The 20,245-nt window shown below is 43.4% G+C and overlaps 1 protein-coding gene across 1 annotated transcript in view; it reads left to right on the top strand.

The window, feature by feature from the left end:
- The window catches only part of KIAA0825, a 184,671-nt gene that overhangs the window by 68,603 nt on the left and 95,823 nt on the right, over positions 1-20,245 (top strand). The window contains exons 16-18 of the mRNA XM_081940976.1: positions 1,204-1,612; positions 11,056-11,215; positions 20,044-20,196. Of these exons, the coding sequence (XP_081797102.1) occupies positions 1,204-1,612; positions 11,056-11,215; positions 20,044-20,196 (722 nt within the window). The remainder of the gene's footprint in view (positions 1-1,203; positions 1,613-11,055; positions 11,216-20,043; positions 20,197-20,245) is intronic.

Genomic DNA, 20,245 nt, shown 5'->3' with positions numbered 1-20,245 from the left:
AAATGGAAGAGGTTTTGATCATGAACATCTTGGTAACTACTTTATTGTCGTTTTTTGGTTTATTAATAGAATAGTTGACTTATTTTTTTAGAAAGGTAACGGAAAAATATGTATAATTTTAATAATGAGGATGCAGCAAAGTAAATCATGTTCAGAGAGGAGGAAGAAAGAGCTCTTTACAACTGAATATTGTGACCTTTTCCCTAGAATTCTCTGTTGTAGTTGAGCTCCATCATTTCCAGACTAAAGAACTACATTTACTCTCAGTATGTTGAGTTGCTCTATCTGTTCCACTGTAGGAGTTGATGACAGTTATTAAATGTCTGTAATTCACTTAAATGGCTGCATTAAAAATATTGGAGCACATGCTAAACCATAAAGCACAGTTAAATAAAAACATTTAAAATGTTTTGGGAATGTAGTGCAAAGTAGAAGCAATATGTACTCTTAGAATTAGTAATGTAATTGAATGAATGTTGTAAATAGGTTAGACAGAATAAGAAGTATTTTTTTCAATGCAATCCTTGCAGCAAGCGATATATGGCTCCAAGTACACTTATAGAATAGCTTGTATTCATATTGCTATAAGTTGCATTAGCTTCCACCAACCAGAAAAAAATCATGTCAATTAGCTGAGTGGCTACAAAAAATTAATAAATTAATGATATTAGTTGTTGTGAGTTTGTAACACTTTCCAGAGCATGGATTTATTACTGTAAAAATATGATAGGGCCTATTGAAAGGAAATAATTTGCTTTTACAAGATTTGCACCTACATAATAACAAAATCATTTGTTTTACTGTTCTGTAAATATCATAGACTGGCTCTTTATTGAAAAAAACCTCAGTAAAATGTGTCCTCTCACGAAAGCTAGCTAGATAACCCAATATAAACATCTGAATTTATGAAGAGCAGATTAATCTTTCTAGGAAAGAATAAAATAAAAATAAAAATGCATTCCAAATGGGCCTCTGCCTGTTCCAGTGTTCACATGCAGTGCCTAGTCGATATTAGATTTTATCTGCATGGTTGAAGCAGTGGTGATCAGGTTGGCTCAGTCTCATAAGCCATAATGGACAGATGAGTGAGAGAAATGTGTGATAGACACAATTAAATTAAATTACATTAATTGTATTGGTTGTGACTCATTGTAAAATAAAATGGTTTAATCTTAATTATATCTGATTTCATTTTTCTTTTAGGTTTCACAAAGCTTGCTGCTCAAGTTCTATCTATTGTAATCAGCAATTTACCTTCTGTAATAGCATGTTTGCCATCCCCAATTAAATATTTCTTTTTAGTATCTGATAAAAAAATACCAGAAAAGTTTATTGAATCAGAGAAATACGGTTTTCTTGTCAAGACTTTGATTATAATTATATGTCAGATATTTGAGGATGGAAACATCATAGAACTTTTAACGGGTGCAATTCTTGACAGATGGAGCAAAGAAAAGCTCAGTTTAGTTTGCATATGTTTGGAAACTATTATAGGAAAAAAGAAAAAGAATCCCAAACAAGCAATTCATAAGATAATTCAGAGCATTGAACAGGAGAAGCCAAACTGGATTGAAAAGCAACTACTAAAAGCAAAAAAACTGAGCACAGAATGGTAAGAAACATTTTTCTTCTTTGTTATTGTTACTGCTGCTGCTGCTGTTTAAGTATAGTTCATGTTCAAATAGTTCATAATAAAATAGTTAATTTTAATTAATTATAATAAAATAAAATAAAATTATTATAAACTCTGTTATAGAGTCATCTGCAGAGAGATGGGTGGCACATAAATACAATAAATGAATGAATGAGTGAATAAAATAAAATAAAATAAAATTTGAAGTAGATAATACTAGGTTCCAAGAAAGCCTTCTTAGAATAAATAGAAAACAAGAAAAATATTTTCCTTATTTGTACTTTCATTACTTAGAGTTTGACAATGAATTTTGCTATGGAGATTAGAACTCAATGGCAGTGCTTTACATAGGAGCTTTCTATTAGATTATATGATTGGTATGAAATAAGAACCTTTAATATTGTAATATAAAAATAGACAAAATAAAATTGAAGCATTTCAGAAAAGCATTAAAATGTATATTTCACAATCAGAAGTTGGAAGATTTGCTAGGAGCTGAATGAAAGTAAATATTTTATGTCTTTTTCACTGATGTATCTTTATCATCAACTGATATGATTATAAGAATACATGTGGCATGTTGCATACTTTCCAGATGATACTAGATGATACTGGAGTTCACTGTACTTAAGTCTGTTTTTTAGGGCAACCTCGTTAATTTCTGAGAAAATAATGCAAGTTTTCTGGGGGAAAAGCATGTGGTCATTCCATTCAAGTCCTTCTAATTATTTAAAGGGCCATACTCATGCCACTTCCACTTCTAGCTATCTGTAGTCTGGACTGTAAGAGAAGTTATCTTTGAAACTCTCTCATGTCTTTCTATCTTTGAAGGGTTTTCTGTCTTTGTATCAAAGCCTTACCACATTGCCCGAATCCTTGGTCTCTTGAAGTAAATGTGTGTGTATGCATTGTTATGTTTTTGTATCTTTGGGTTTATTTATTTCTGCCAAACAGTGTATAAGGAAAGATGTAAATGCCATTGATCTCAGAGATCCAGGGGAAACTGATTACCCAATAAATCCAGTTTCTTTTTTTGCTGATGTTCCAGACAGATTAAACTAAAAAATAGTGTTGGAAGAAATATCTATCTGGTTCAGTTCCAAGCGGGGAGAGAGACACTGAAAACATGGCGGCTGATTGGACATATGGTTTAAAGGAGTAGAACCATCAAGCACATGGTCCTGGTGCAGCTAAACACATGGAGTGAAGAGTGAGGGTTATTTATACCCTCTCTTGGCCCTTGCCCTTGAGCTTCCTGTTCCTGTGGCAAGGGGATGTATTCTGTTGGTTGCTATCAAACTCCTATGGGTCTATGCAGGGGTCATAGCTAACTTTGTAGGTGCTGATGCAATGACAGGGCTTGTTGTGCAATTCCTATTGTGGTTGAAGGTTAACCCTACCTTTGTTCAGAGCCAGACCTTGCTGCAAGCAGTAATGGATTACCAAATCTGCATTTCTAAAGCTGCCCCAGCTCAATATCTGCTTAGGGAGCAGGGGGAAGGGAGCTGAAGCTCTGAGTTTCTGACTTCTCTTTCTCTTTTAGGGGAAATATAATATTCTATCTTCTCGCCAGGTCTCACTTCTAAAATCATTTTGCATTTTTTGTGCTTAATGCAATTTTCATTGTACTTTTTATTTTGTAGTAGGCTACTAAGATTTCCTATTAAAATAATTGAGTTTTGTGGTGCTATTGATATTTTGGCTATTTCCCAAATAAATACATTGAATTCTTTCAGTGTGCTTTATATATGTGAAAGGTCTTAACTGAAGAGATTGTTGTATTAGTGATATAGGGTTAAATTCACCAAGATGTATGTTTAAATATCTATTATGGTTATGTATCGGAATGTGGTTTAATATCTGAGGCACATTCCTGTTTGGCAACATAATTTAAGCTCAAATGATTCAACATGATTTACTTTCATCCTGGAGCCATAAAGCACCATTTCAAAAGTGTGTCTGATGAGGCAATGTTCTCTCACTCAGAAAAGAATCCTTGGCCTCCTGTGCTTCGGGGAAGGGCACACTGATGATGCTTACAGTTCTTGCCACATTTTTCGCAAGATAATCTGCTTGCAGGTTTTATTATAAGAGCAACCCATGGAATTCTCACCTTCCTATTTCATTCTATTCATTCTGTTTCTTCTACTGTGGCCTCTGTGGCTGCACCACTAATTTGAAGACACACTTCTGTGAAGGTGAGAGAACTTAATTATAAGTTGATGGAATCTTCCATAGTACATTATATCGTACATTAAGTCACGTCAGGCTTGACATCAGTGGATTCTGCCACACTTTAAGGAAAAGTAATTTGTGTCCAAAATAAAAGCACAAGTCCTTACTTCTGAACACTGAAAATCTCTAGAAGAAGCAAAAGGAAGTGAATCCTCCACCAAAGTTAAATTTTCCCTGCTAAAATAGAGCTACTGCCAGTGGAATTATTAGATTAACCAATGCTGTGCCTTCTCTACTCATAGAACTGTGAACTTTGCTCTAACATTTTCTTGTATCAGTGTTAGTGTTCTACTTCAGAAAGAAAGAAAATTGGAGCAGTTTTGGGTCAGTGGACTCAAATTGATTTAGTGCTTGATCATCCTTTAATCTGCTCTCAATGGATGATTATTTGGATGATCATTAAAGGAGTTTATTTTCTTTTCTGCTCCTGTTGATACTGATTGGATATGATGATCATGATATCCATTCAGTTGTGTCTGACTTTTGGTGATTCTATAGGTTTCTCCACATCTTCCAATCTTGCACTACTTTGAATTTTTCTATGACTGGTTTCAGCTTTGATGGTGTCCAGCCATCGTGTTCTTTTGTGGCCTGGTTTCCTTTGTCTGTTCTTACACTGTCATCTACAATGATAAAAAATTTGGTTGTAGAGTTAGTTAATTAGATAGTTGTATTTAAATCCTGCCTTCCATTGACCATTTTTTCCCACTAGAACTTTGTGGGGTAGGTTGGGCTGACATATTGTGTCTGGCTGCAAGTCACTTAGTGAGTATCCATGGATGAGAGTGTACTTGAACTAGGGTTTCTCAGGTCTTAATACAGCATACTCTATATTGGCTGTTCCTAGAACCCAGATGTAAGCATCAAGTATAGTTTCTTTCATTAACATTGAAATATATATCTGTTTTTTTCTTACATCTTTTTAAAACCATTCTTAAGCTCAACCACATCTTGCTGGATTGGCTTCAAGATTTGTACTTGAGCCAGGATCTCTTTTAACAAGATAATTGAAGATTCCTCTTCTGCCATCTTTTCTGGTTCAGCAGATAATGACACACAGTTGGAATTTAGCTATAGTGCCATCTCAAAAGTGGAAGACCAGCATTGCAATTGTGTTAGTGCAGAATTCTGTGACAATCCTGGAACCTATAGTTATGTTGGGAGAAATGTCCTTCTGGGTTCAGCTCCAAGTGGGGAAAAAGACACTGGAAATGTGGAGGCTGCTTGGAAAGATGGTTTAATGGTGGACAGGACCACATGGCTTGAGGTCCTGGGGAAAAAGCTGATCACATGCTTCTAGATGTTGGGTGAAAAAGAAGAGAAGAGGGAGAAGGACTGAAAGTTTCTGGCTTTATATTCTCTGTTCGGCCCCACCTCCCTGTTTCCTATTCCTGTGTAAGAAAATATATTCTGATTGGTTGTCAAACTCCCATGGGGCCATGCAGGGACAACTCTCTAGGCTGCCTTTTGAGTCCCAAGTTTGGTTGAGTTCCCAGATGCCATGTGGTGAGTTTCTGTAGAAAACTAATCCTATCTTTGTTATGCAGAGTAAACTAGCTCAGGGCCCCTAATAGCCCATTGAGAAAGGTGGGGCTATTAAGAGTGAGGCTGTTTTCCTGCCTTAAAACATGTTTCTCCATTTCTTATCCAGGGAAATGTAATATTTTGCCTTTTCAATATTTTCTAGGATATTTCATTCTTCTAGGAGAGGGGTGGGTGCTAATTTCCTACCTTTACTAAAGATGATGTTCAAAGAATATATTTCCTATATTGTACATTTATCCAAATATAGGCAGTTGTTTTGAATTCCATTAGTGGGTGTGGATAGAAAGAAGATAACTGTTAAGCAACTTTCCGAAGGAAACTGGCTTGTTTAGCGCTAATTTCCTCAGACAGGGAAAGAGTATTTGGAATTATGACACCGTGCTCTGGTTGGCACAACTCTATTTTGAATAAATGTCTACTTTAAAAAAAACCACAGTTACAGTTTTCATCTAAACCAGGAAAAATTAAGCAAAAAAAGAATGTTTGTATTTAGGATTGTAGGAAGTTATCACCCAGCCCTCTCCCAGAAAAATGAAATATCCTAGGAAATATTAACAAGGCAGAATATTATATTTCCCTGGATGTGAAAAGGAAGAAACATGTTTTAAATCAGTGGTTCCCAAAGTGGGCGGTGAGATGGCTAAGGGGGGCGGTAAGAGGCCAGGGGGGCGGTAAGAGGCAAGGGGGGCAGCAAAGGAGTGCTGGAGGTGGCCTCCTCTAGCGAGCTATTCAGAACCAGTTTGCTCACTCACCCCCACCCATCCAGAAGCTGCTTGATCGCTCGCTTCCCCCGCCCATCTGCACTATGCTAGCCCTGCCCACACACTGATTGGTTGGCTCACCAATTGCCCCGCCCGCCTCTAAGAGCCCTATCTAAACCCAGTTAACTTTTTTTCTGCTTGGCTTTCTATAGATAGGGCTCTTAGAGGTGGGCAGGACGATTGGTGAGCCAGCCAATCAGTGAGAGTAGGGCTAGCATAGTGCGGACAGGCAGGGGGAGCGAGTGATCAAAGGGAGGCCATTTCGCATCCCTTCGCTCCCACTTTGTCTTGATGAGGTCGCTGCAGCTGCGGCACGGACGGACGGAGGTAGCCGGAGTGGTGGGGAAGCCTGGGGGGGCGAGCGAGCGAGTGAGAGAGCTGCCTGATCCTCCATTGCTCGCCCGCTCGGGCTTCCCACCACTCTGGCTACCTCCGTCCGTCCGTGCCCGGAAGTTGCAGCGACTGATCCTGCTTCGCTCGCTCGCTATTTTGCCTGTATGGGGTGCCTCGGCGGAAGCCCTTTGCTGGCGGCCAGACCTCCCCTCCCCGGGGTGACAACACATCCATGATCACCATCCCAGTAACGCTGCGGCCGTTCGGCCTGCGAAGAGAGGGAGGGAGTAAGAGTGAAGGGTGAGGGAGAGCAGCAGGGGCTCTCTGCAGGGGCTCTGCATTCCCCCCCCACCGGAGCCTTCCCAGAGGTGGTGGGGCTGGGGAATGTGGGGCGGGGAGGCGCTGTCTGGGGTGGGACTAGATGACCTCTGGAGGTCCCAACCGGCCCTTCTGACTCTGGAGACCAGAAGCAAGCAAACACATACACACACACAGAGAGAGAGCAAAAGTGTCTGGTTTTGAATATAATCCTCCCTAGTGCTTGGGGAAAAAATAAGAGGAACATTTGGATACACATTTTGAATTAACTTGGAAAGAAAATTGCTAAAATCACTTTTAGTTGTGTTCTGCATTAAGAATTCATGCAGTAGCATTTCTTGTTGAATTAGCAGAGTAATATTTACAACAGCCAGCTAAGACAGTTTTATCTGTCTTATAATGTGTGTGGGTAGAGGACTTAGGAATAAGTGCAATTTTTGCCTGTGATTATATAATAAATTCACAGGTTATACATTTGAATTAGATGTTATTCAATTCATGTTTAACCTATACTTGTATTCAATACATAAGGTGTTAATTATGTCAATGGAAGAGATAGGAAACTGCATTAGTGATATATATGTCAATGCGTTGATTTGTACTAAAAATGTTTAGTTTAAAGAAGTTTAAGGAATCACAAATATGAGTGTGGAAAATGTAATGTAGTTGTGGATGACCCTTTGCATGAGTTGTATTGGGAAAAATAAATAAATAAATTAATAATAATAATAATAATAATAATAATAATAATAATAATAATAATAATAATAATAATAATAATAATAATAATAATAATAATAATAATAATAATAGATTCCCCAAAGAGGTAAAAGGCTACATTTTGCTAGAGTTATTCTTCCAAACTGTTGAGGAGGGATTGGACTCCATTGTCTATATTTCCCTTTCCATCCCCATGGTTCTTTAGTGAAAATTATAACCCAAGAACATATAGATCTGTTAAAATGTTCCCATTCTCACTTTCCATATTGGGAATCCCTAAGTACCATGCAATAATCTCATCAAATAATTCAAGCAAATGTTGGTGACATTGAGCTGAAGCCAAAGTTCAAGAAATTGTACCAAGAGTTTTAGTTACAGAAAGAAATTTCTGATCACTACCCTGCACTATGGACAGTGGTTAAGAAGCTCCTTGTTGCATTTCCAACATCATATTTGGTGGAACATGGCTTCAGTGTGGTCTCCAAGCAAAGAAAATGACTCCAGATTACTGAATGTGGTGATTTAAGACTCCTGCTAAGTGACTTAAAACCAGACATTGGGAAACTGGTATCACTTCATCAAGCCCATCCATCACATTAAGAATTTACTGAACAGTGAAGTAGTTACTAAATTTTGCTAAGTTTACTAAGTTACTAGTTACTAAGTTTCTTGATAAATGACTATCAGACTTTGAAAACCTGGTATCACTGGATCATGTTCAACAATTTTGTTGAATTAACTAACTACAAAGGTTTTTAAATTGAATTTTGAATAAATGTGCAATTAATTGTTACAGTTTTGAATTTTACTGTTACTATCTTTATTCCTTCATGCAAACCACCCAGTCACATGACTCCCCCAGCCATGCCCATCAAGCCATGCCCACAGAACCGGTCGTAAAAAAATTTGAATTCCACCACTGGGTGGGGGGCACTGAGGATCAGTTTGTAGCACCAAGGGGGCGGTGGACTGAAAAAGTTTGGGAATCACTGTTTTAAATTGAGAATAGCTCCCTGTAGCTTCCTGCCTCCACCCACTTTGTCAATGGGCCATTAAGAAGGCCAAGCCAGTCCCTTTACATAATAAAGAGTTCTCCCCTTCAGCTCCAGGGGGATGGGAATGAAGGCATGATAATATAAGCCTTTTCTCAACTGACCACATGGCATCTGAGAACTCTGAGAATTCAACCAAACCTGGACTCAGCCTAGAGAGTTGCCCCTGCATGGGCCCATGTGAGTCTGACAACCAATCAGAATACATTTCTTACACAGGAACAGGAAACAGAGAGGTGGGACTGAACAGAAAATATAAAGCCTAGCAAGCCCCTCCATCGGCCCTTCTCTTCTTCTCCCCAACATTGAAGCATGTGATCACCTTTTCTGTTCAGGGCTCAAGCCATGCGGTCCTGTCCACCATTAAAACCATCTTTCCAAGCAGCCTCCATGTCTCCAGTGTCCTTTTCTCCACTTGGAGCCGAACCCAGATTTCTTTCAACAGGATATTGCTTTTTTACTATCCTCTTGAAACATTTATTAAATTCAATTGTGGGTATTTTTATAAACTATGTAGTATATTTTTGCATATGTTAAGAAAGTTAAAGTATCAAATGTAGTTTTGATTATATTTTGAAGAATATAATTTTAGCTTAATAAAATACTACCATTAACAGACATAAATTTCATATTCATAGAAATATGGGAAAAGTGACAATTGTATTCATTGTCTGTCTTGTACATTAAACTATTATTAAAATAACCTTCATTTTATTGTTACCCCCCTCTCCCCAAATTATTACTTGTCAACTAAGATTGTGGAGAATACACAGTCTCAAAAGAAATGTCTGCTTTTCAATGTAATTTGTTGAGTCGAACATTATTATTTTTCATTATGGTGACCCTGAGTTGCCTGACTGGGTGCATATAAAGATTAAGATGAATGCAGTTATTCCTTGGCTGAGGTCTACCTCTTTCAGGGCACATTCTCCCTAATGACATGATTGATAGGCAGTCCCAAATCTAGAGAGGAACTCATTAATCACAACACTGACTGAATCCAATCATTTGCTTCACCTGCACAGTGATGGACAGGAAAGGATACAGTTTGTGTGCTGACACTAAAACAGTCATTTGTCAGAGGGCCTCAACTTTTTCAATGTCATCCTGTAAGCAGCTTGACATAACATTCAGCTGCACTACTATACAACTTCAAAACACTACTTTTTAATTCTTCTGTGCTTGTAAAGACATAGTTCTCTGGAAACTTTTAGATCAAATGTAGTGATAGCATATATTTGTAGAATTAAATTGTGGTGACTATAATTTCAAATTATTTACTGCCTTGAGTTTTCTGAAGTGATGTATTAGATTGTAATATTAATTACTGGGTTCTATGAATGTACATGCATCATGCAAATAAATTCAAATGTACTTAAATTTGTTGCATATGTGTGTGTATGTATGTATATGTATGTATGTGTATATATGTATGTATGTATGTATGTATGTATGTATGTATGTATGTATGTATGTATTTGTATATGTATATACACACACACAAACACACTTATATATACATACACATACACATAAACACACACACATATATGTACCACTGCTCCTATGTATGTTTATCTGAGAATGGGCCCGCCTGAATTTAATGAAGCTTAATTCTGAGTTGACATATACTAGCATGCAGATAAGAATAAATACTTAGTTTTCCTTGAGAATGTTGTACTATCGGCTCCACTATAATTTAAAATATAATAATAGCTTTTCGGATTTCTAAATTGCTAATTGAGGATGGATGCAATGCTGTGATACAGTTTGATATTTATAATCAGATCCTAATATATTGAGTAATTAATATTAGAATGGGAATAGTTAGGTAAACTAGCCCAGGTGTCACATGCAAAAAGGAAGTGCAGGCTTTTAACAATTGGTTGTTTTCCCAAATTGAAAATTGATATAAAATTATTCAGTGAGTAATACCTTGAAAATTTTAAAAAGATTTTAAAAGCTGCAGTTAATATAATGACTACTTGTGTGGTGTGTTAATTAGGATTTAAAATATTGTAATAAAATAAGAAACCAAGGTTACATTACCGAAAGTGTGCTTTTTTATTAAGAATAACAAAAATCATTTAATTGTCTTATATTTTTATTTAAAAAATTTTTAAATTTTTTTATTTAAATTTTTTTTTTCCAAAGTATTATGTTTTCTTTTTACTGGAGTACTTGTTCATAAAGAGAGGACATATATATTTAAAACACAAGCAGAAACGTAGTTGTGAACAATAAAAAGATACCTACAAAGTTACATTTTTCTCTTCTTTACAGTACACTGAGGGACTTTTACAGAACTGTGTTTCTATCATTTTATCATATAATCACACACTATAAGGACTGAAGAGCCCAAATCAGGAAATGTAACTATATTGGTCTCTTGGATTAAGATTTTATCTTTTGGCAATATTCATTGTTTTGTATTGTAATACTTCTGCTTTCTTTTTAGTACAATTATTACTGCAAAAGATAGTAGGAACTCAGAAGGGGAAACTATTGAGCTTGAATTGACTGAGCAGAAAATAAACATGATGGCCTTGGATATCTGCCACAAACCAGGTGGCAGTGAATACCTGAGGCAAATTTATCACATCATCCAGCTCAATGAGGTAGGGAAACAGCCTTTTTTACCGAGCAATTAGGTGTGTAGTGGCCTGAGGCAGCATCTGCTGGCAGCTAAGGGTTACTCAAGGAGGTGATAATGCTTCCTAAAGTCAATACCTAGTCAATACCTCATTGGATTACACTGTTCACTTTAAGCTTTTCTGCATTTTTTCATAAAAGGTTATTTTAGGGCATTATATGCCTTTCATTTAGATATATATGTAGACTGTCATGCATCATTAATGGATTTCTGATTTCTAAAACTGACAGAAAAAACATTTTGTAAGTATGTACAAAATCATCTTGTTTTCCTGTACACCGCTTGGAGAGTCCAAGCAATGGGTTAATTCAGTCTGCTTGCCCTTAGGACTGAGGAACTATTTTTCCTTAAGCCACACCTCCTCCTGGTGTGCTCAATCCCCCAGAATTCTTCCTCAGTCAGCCCGTTTGGACGTATTTAGTTAGAGCTCTGAGCTAAATTAATCCTTTTTTGGCTTGGACTCTCTATTACGTTTAAATTCTATTCCTAACAATTTCCCCAACCTTGTGAGACGTTTCTCTCTTCAATCCTGCGACTCTCTCCAGTTGAAATTGCTTTTGAAGGCCAGGAGGTAAGCTGGAAGGTGGTGGGGGGTGCCCCTCAGCCGATCCTCGTGGGACGGCTTCGGAGGCCTGCCGCTTGTCGTTTAAAACGGCGCGGCTGCAGCGGCGAGGTCCCTACGTTCCCAGGCCCCCCGTTTGTTGTTTTAGACGAAGTATTTTTCGTTCCCGGCCTGCTAGAAGACCTCGACCGCAGGGAGGAGTGGGCGATCGTCGCCATTCGAGGCGCGTTCGCTCCTCGCTCTCCCTTAGCCCCACGCTGTTGCGGCGGCCATTTTAGGCGCGAAAATAGCGCGCCCAGCCATGGCCGCCATTTTGCATCAGCCATCGTTATCAGGAGGCCGCTGGAGGTGGCAGGGCCTAGCAAGGGTTTCTCGGGCTAGGATCGCCACCTTCGTTTTTTTGTCTATTTTTGCGAGCGGCGCTGGTTCCTGTGCCATTCCAACGGTCATCATACCGGCTCAGGGAGGAGGCCTTAAGTAAGCGCAGGCCAAGTTTTGATAGTCATTCTCCTCCCTGCTTCTCCTGCGGAGCCTTGCACTTCGGTGCAGGCTCCAATCCTACCCCTGGGCCTCCGACTGGTATTAAGCATGGGATGATATCTTATGTATTGATTTAATTACTGTGCATATGGCAATTTTAACAAATCCTTTCGTTTTGTTTCCCATTGCAGCAACCAGTCTATCTCTATTCTTCTGCCTTATCATAGCCTTGCTCCATCTTGTGTGGTCATTGACTATGGATCTGCCCAGTCCCCCCGATTCCCAAGATACTAGGCCGAGCCTCTCGCAGGCCCCTAGCAAGGGTTCCTCCTCATCGGGGAGTGGGGGAGCGGGCAAGAGTGGTGGGGGTAGCTCTGGGAAACAGCGTTCCAGGCCCCCTTCTGTGGCTGAGGCCAAGGATGCTGAAAGGCGCCAACGGGCCCTTGACAAGCAATTCGAGAAGGCCAGACGCCAGGCAGACAGGGAACAGTCCCTCTCAAGTATCCCTCCCTCCCGGGAAGAGCTCCAGATGGTCCTCGCCGAGGAGGTGGAGTCCCAGGACCTATCCCCAAATAGGTCATTGGCAGAGCCGGCTTCCCCGGCGCCCTCTTGGGCCTGTGAGCAGGCCCCTCCCCCTGGGGATGCTAGCATAGACTATATGCAGGGTGAGGCTTCACCCCCCCTAGAGGAGGGTTTGGATCCTGATTCTGACTCTGAGGAGTTATCGCCCCGCATGCAGGAACTGATGGCCCGTGCCATTGCCAAGGGCATCACGGAGGCCATGAAATTTAAGAGTCCCACTGCAGTGGCCCCTAAGGGCCCCAAAACCGATCAGGCAGCTCCCCCTCCAAGCAAGCGTGTCCGCCATCCTTCCCTGGAATCCTCGGTGGTCAGCGAGGCCTCTGCCATTGAGGACCCTGACCCGGAGGTGCTAGGTCTCTCGGACGACGAGGACCTTCCCCCTGAAGCGCCCGCCTTTGCGGGTCTGTTCAAGCCCAGCCTTTTCAAATCTGTCCTGCACAAGGTCAAGGCTGCCACCAGGGTGGGGATCAAGCCCAAACCGACCGCGCCGGCGGCGGATGCCACTCCGGCTAATCCCAATGCGGTCATGTTTGATGTCCCAACGCCCCAGCAAGAGCTGGTTCCGGTCCCGGGGCTGTTTCTCGACCTAATCCAGCGCCAGTGGGCTCAGCCAGCCACGCAGTCCTCTCCCAGTGGGGTAGATAGGAAGCTTTATACTATGGAGCCAGTGCTGGAGGACCTTCTGGCCCTGCCCACTGTCGACCCGCCCATCGCTGCGCTCACCTCCAACTCCTCCCTACCGGCCGACCTCCTGGAAGGCCTTAAGGCGGAGGACAAGAAGGCGGAAAAGGCGTGCCACAAAACCCACCTGGCGGCTGCCTGGGCCATCAGGGCCTCTTCATCCGCCTCCTTTTTTAATAGGGCCTCTGTGATCTGGCTGCGCGAGCTCCTAACCAAGCTCCCGGCGGGAGAGGTCCGTCTCCACCAGGACGTGTCAAAAATAATCGCGGCCTCCCAGTATGCCGCTGATGCATCCCTTAATGCCACTAAATTTGCCTCCAGGGCGCTCGGCTCTAATATAACTTCTCGTCGGCTGATCTGGCTCCGACATTGGCAGGCGGACCAGAAAAACAAGTGGAAACTGGCTTCCGCCCCCTTTAAGGGGTCCAAATTGTTTGGCGAGTCCCTGGATCCTCTCCTCATCGAGTCCAAGGACAAGAGGAAGATCCTACCTTCTCTAAACAAAAAGCAGGAACGTAAGGCCGCTCCCTATTCTAGGAGGCAGTCCTTTCGTGCCCCCGAGCCTTCTACCTCTGCCTCTTCCTTCTCTCCCTCTAATAGGTCCTTCGGCCAGCAGGGCGACAGATCCCAGGACAGGGCGTCCTTTCGGGACAGAGGCAGGCAGCAGTTCGGCTTCCGCAAGTATAATCGCGGTGGGGCCTCCAGCAGGCCGTTCCGTAAGTCTAAATGACTGCCCGGGCTTGGCGCCCATCGGGGGTCGCCTCCAGCTGTTTGCCTCCCATTGGGCCCAGAACACCGAGGATGCTTGCGTTTTGCAGACAGTCAGGGAAGGCCTATCTCTGGAGTTCCTGTCTCTCCCCCCCCGGACCTTCATCCGGTGCCCCGTCCCATCCTGCCCCCAAAAGAGGGAGCGTATGGACCAGGAAGTCAGTCATCTCCTAGACATCAGGGCCGTGGAACCAGTTCCCCAGGGCGAAGAGGGGAGGGGGTTTTACTCCATCCTCTTCCTGGTGCCAAAGAACTCGGGGGGGTGGAGAGCCATCTTGGACCTCAAAAACCTCAACAGGCATATCGCCTACCGGAGGTTCAAGATGCAGTCTCTGCAGACCATTCTGGCGGGGATTCGACAGGGAGATCTACTCACATCTATAGATCTCAAAGAGGCATACCTACACATCCCCATCCGTCCTCAGCACAGGAAGTTCCTGCGCTTCTATTATGCGGGTCGCCACTTCCAGTACAAAGCTCTTCCATTCGGCCTCTCGTCCGCTCCTCGGACGTTTACCAAAGTGCTGGCGGTAGTGGCGGCCCAGCTAAGACGCAGGCCCATAAGGCTCCAGTGCTACCTGGACGACATTCTTATCCAGTCGTCGTCCAGGCAACAGGCCCTACGGGATCTCCAAACCACTATGAGATCCCTCAGAAATCACGGCTTCACTCTAAACATAGAGAAGAGCCATCTCACTCCAACAAACAGACTTGTACACCTGGGGGCGGTGATAGATACCAACTCGTGCAGGGTTTTCCTCTCCCGAGACAGGTTGGCCGGTCTAAGGTCCATGACCCACAAGGTGTTGAGCTTGAGGCTGGCTCCAGTGGTCCTTCTGTCGCAGCTGCTGGGAAAAATGATCTCCTGCATTTCCATAGTGCCGTGGGCCCGCCTGCATTCCAGGCATCTTCAGTGGCTGCTGCTGCCGCACCAGAGGGCATCCAGGAGCAACTCTACCAGGCCGATTCGAGTTACGCCGGACGTAAAGAGGTCCCTCCGCTGGTGGGTGTCTCCGGCCATCCTCAAGGGCCATCTATTCAAGGAGCCCGAGAGGTTGATCGTCACCACGGACGCCAGCCTCTCCGGCTGGGGAGCCCACATGGGGTCCCTGGTTGTTCAGGGCAAGTGGTCCCAAGTGGAAACCAGCTACAGCATCAACCTGCTGGAACTGAGAGCTGCTCGCCTGGCCCTGCGCCATTTCAGCCGGTCCATCCATCGTCAACATGTGCTTCTGATGACGGACAATGTGGCCACCAAGGCCCACATCAACCGCCAGGGCGGCACCAGATCCAGAGCACTGATGAGAGAGGCGGAGTCCCTGGGACGCTGGGCGGAGCGCCATCTGGAATCCCTTCGCTCCGACCATATCTCCGGAGTGGACAACACACAGGCCGACTGGCTGAGCAGGACGACCATAGATCCTGCGGAGTGGAAACTGGACCCTCGCCTGTTCCACCAGATGTCCGACAGATTCGGGACTCCGGCCGTAGACCTGTTTGCGTCCAGGGACAACAAGCAGCTCGACCGCTTCTACTCCCGGTTCTTCACCCCGGGGGCGGAGGGGACAGACGCACTGCGTTGCAAGTGGCCCCGCGAGCTACTGTATGCCTTCCCTCCCCTGCCTCTCCTTCCTCAACTCATCTCCAAAGTCATCGCAGAGGGAGCAGAGGTCCTTCTCGTGGCCCCGCATTGGCCCCGCAGGTCGTGGTTCGCCGACCTTGTCCACCTGTCGGTGTCTCCTCCGTGGCGCATTCCTCCGGACCAGATCTCCCTCAGCCAGGGGGCCGTGATTCACCCAGAGCCCCAGTGGCTCCAGTTGGCCGTCTGGCACTTGAGGGGGACCAACTGAAAGGCCAAGGCCTGTCGGAGGAGGTAGTGAGCACCATTCAGGCGGCGAGACGTCCTTCAACCACTAGGATTTATGATGCGTCCTGGGCCGCCTTCGCCAAGTGGTGTGAGGAGCTGCTCATCGAGCCGACGACCGCGCCTGTTCCCAGAGTGCTTGACTTCCTTCAAGCGGGACTCAACAAGGGCCTGGCCCCGAACACCCTTCGACGCCAAGTGGCGGCTTTGTCTACTGTCTGGTCGGGCGACCACCTTTTGCCTCTCAGCAAAATTCCGAAGGTGCGTCTTTTCCTCAAGGGCGCCTCTAACCTTCGCCCTCCCACCGTTCATCGCTACCCTACTTGGCAGCTGTCCGTGGTCCTGCGGGCCCTATCTGGCCCTCCATTCGAGCCTCTACGCACTACTTCTCTTCGTTTCCTGACGCTGAAGACGGCCTTCTTGATTGCCATCACGTCAGCTCGCCGGATTTCGGAGCTGGCGGCTCTTTCTGTTCGCCAGGATCTGTGCGTCATCCACCCTGACAGGGTCATTTTGAGGCTGGACCCGACCTTTACCCCCAAAGTAAACTCATGGTTCCATAGAGCGCAAGACATTGTGTTGCCGAATTTTTGTCCTCATCCGTCGCATCCCAGGGAGCGATCCTGGCACAATCTTGATGTCAGGAGGGCCCTGAAGGTCTACATCGCTCGTACTGCGGAATTCAGGAAGTCAGAGGCTCTTTTCCTCTCCTTCCAGCCCGGTTCCCTAGGGAAGAAGGTCACTTCCTCCACAATTGGCAGGTGGCTTCGCGCTTGCATTGCGACTGCCTATGAAAGTCAATCCAAGGCCGTTCCGCGCGGCATCACTGCACACTCCACACGAAGTGCTGCTACCTCAGCGGCCTGGGCCACCCAGGCCTCGATCCTGGACATCTGCAGGGCCGCTACGTGGTCCTCGCCTTCTCCATTTGTGCGACACTATAAATTGGACATTTTCGCCTCAGCTGAGGCGTCCTTCGGCAGGCGTGTGCTCCAGGCGGTTGTGTCAGAGACCGAATCCCGGGAGCCTTCTTCTGCCCGCCCAGATGGACAATAACTTTGGTATGTCCCATTGCTTGGACTCTCCAAGCGGTGTACAGGAAAATGACCATTGGCTTACCTGAAGGGTCCTTTTCTGTACACCGCGGGAGAGTCCAACCCACCCTGGCTCTCAAGGCCGGGATTCGGGTTCCTCGTGTCAACAGTACATCATCTTGGACGCTTCGCTCCGTCCGCACGAACTGACTCCTTCTAAGAATTCTGGGGGATTGAGCACACCAGGAGGAGGTGTGGCTTAAGGAAAAATAGTTCCTCAGTCCTAAGGGCAAGCAGACTGAATTAACCCATTGCTTGGACTCTCCCGCGGTGTACAGAAAAGGACCCTTCAGGTAAGCCAATGGTCATTTCCATTTATTTTTGTTTTGTTTTATTTCCATTTTATTTCAAGGAAAATTAGATTAATATAATAAAAGAATATGAACATGTACAGATCATGTTTTTAAAAATATAAACTTATCGACCATAACCATTGTTCTTTTTTCTTCAGTGAAAGTGTATTTGTTTCAGCTTTGTGCAGATTGCCCAATGAGTAAATAAGATAATTTTTATTTTTGAATTGACTTCTGAAGCATTTTTTCTTTGTTACATACAATATTGTCTTTGCTCAGTTACGGACCACTATTGACTAATATATTAGATACATGTGTATACATGAATCAATTATATAAATGAGCACGATTGCTATCGTGTTTTAATCATATTTTTTTGTCTGCTTTACATCATATGTACTAGTTTCTGTGATCATTTAGGAGCAAAGGTTAAAAAAAAATTGTAACTTGATTATTCACTAACTTTGAGTACAGCCTGTTAATTATTTGAGGAATTGCCATTTTGATTTGGGTGTAAATAGGTGGAAGAAAAAATAAAGAACCAGCAATCAAGAATGATCACTCAACTCCATAAAGCACTTTTAAAAACATCTCTCAGAGTCACTCATTCAGTGTCTTAGTCCAATGCCTAAAGTCAAGGGTCATATCTCTAGGGATTTTGAAAAAGCCAAGAAGGTTGGGCCTGAATTTTAGAGAAAAGTGTTGTACAAAGCAGATACCACTAGAGAGAAGGATAATTCCTGGATCCCATCATATGACATTGCATCATAAAAAGTTGTTAGAGCATTCCAACTTTGTTGTATCTGGTGATCAACAAGAATTAATATTAGTCGATAGGATCAATTCAGCATACGCTAGAACACACAATGTTCCAAGGGAAATTCATGTTAAATTTCTTAGAAAGACCACAAGAGATGAGGTCCTAGGAGCTCAAAGGGGGGAACCACTAAAATATAAAGACAAAGAAATAACCATTCTTAAACAGATTCCGAAGAAAGTAAGAGATAAGAGAAGGAAATATTCCTTCTTGGCAAAAAAAATTATACAATAATGGGGTCTGGTTTAGGTGGCTGTTACCAGAAGGCATAGTAGTGGTGGCGGGAGCCTCCACCACCCGCCCAGAAACTTCTGCATATGCGCAGAAGCATCACATGGAAGCACGAGCGTGTCCGAACCAGTAGTAAAAAAATTGGCAACCCACCTCTGGTCTAGTGGTGATTTTTTGCCCTTAATGCCTTGAGGTAATCCTTAATAGAGGTTCTTACACATGTTTGGTTGGTTTTGCTTTCTCCAATGGTACTTAGCCATCCCTTTTGCTGTTTCATCTCCAACAGATCCTTGAAAACCAGGGGGTACCATTGATCTGTCAGCAGCAAGGCAATGCCAGGTGCAATCCAATCTAAGACCATTGTTGCTGTCCAGTGGTGGGTTGCAGGCAGTATGCCCCGGTACAAGCGTACCGGAGCCTGCCCGGAGCACAGGGTACCGTTCTGGTACGGTGTTCCGGGGGGCCACCCGCCCGAGCTCCTTACCTGTCCTTTAAGCCTTTGGCGCTTCCGTGCACACGCATGGTGCATATGGGGCTTGTGCAATGTTCCGCTGAGTAGCTGTAGTGTCATGGAGGCTTGCCAAGGTGTCGCAGGCAGGTACGACGCATGTGCGCACTGCACGTCCATGTGGGTGACACCGGGCCCATTCCAACCGTAGTGGTTGGAATGGGATCCGGAACCCACCACTGTTGCTGTCTCATTCCAAGTGGCAAGCAAGGCCTCTGTTGAGCTATGCTTGAGAGCCTCAGGAATAATCCCAAACTCCCTTTGAAATCTTTCACGGTGGGAGCAGTTCAGAAAAATCCAAAAGAATCAGAGAACCATGATTGGGCATTGATTTGAATGCCTCCTGTATCCAGATTCTGTTGTTATTGCCCTGAGGCAAAACCAAATTCAAGCATCTCCTCAATGGATGAATCTCAGTGTGAATCTCATGATGTATCTTAGCAGATGTATCTTATCTGTTGCAACATGTGCCCTATGGAACAGCTTCCCCATGGACATCCAGATGACCCAAGCCCTGTTGGCTTTCTGGAAGGCAAGAAAAACCTGGCTTTTGCCACAAGTGATAGGGCCAGGCCATGACCTCACAAGCTACTTCTGACTCCATGCTCAAGAAAAGCAAGTTGGAATCCCCTCACACTATTGTGACATAAACCACTACTAACTTTGTCACAGCTTCAAGCAACTCAAGCAGGAAAATCACTATGCCTCATGATACTGTAGAGTAGCCACGATCGCATCAGTGTGAATTATCTAAAAGATTTATTTTAGATAACAATTATTTAATTAATTAATTATATATTTAATTATATATTAAATATATAGGAGGAATTTAAATCCTTCATGCATTTACATAAATGACCTCTTTGTTCTTCTCTGATGTAATTAGTACTCATTTGGAATTCTTTTTTTAAAGGATTATTTGAATAAACAGCTATTTTACGAGGGAACTTCTGAAGAAGATCCAGCAAACATCAGACATTTACGTTTAATGTTAAGAAGCAAAGAACAGCCTGTTTTTGACCCTTTCCAGGTGCACCACTGGTATTGCACTAATGTCTTAAAAAAGGTTAGTCGTTATATGAAGTACCTAATGTTGTTTAATGTTTAAATCTGTT

This window comes from Natrix helvetica (genome assembly GCF_964273705.1).
Source record: "Natrix helvetica genome assembly, chromosome: 2".
Classification (NCBI taxonomy): Eukaryota; Metazoa; Chordata; class Lepidosauria; order Squamata; family Natricidae; genus Natrix; species Natrix helvetica.
Note: the sequence above shows the minus strand (reverse complement) of the source record. Positions and strands in the feature narration are given on the sequence as shown.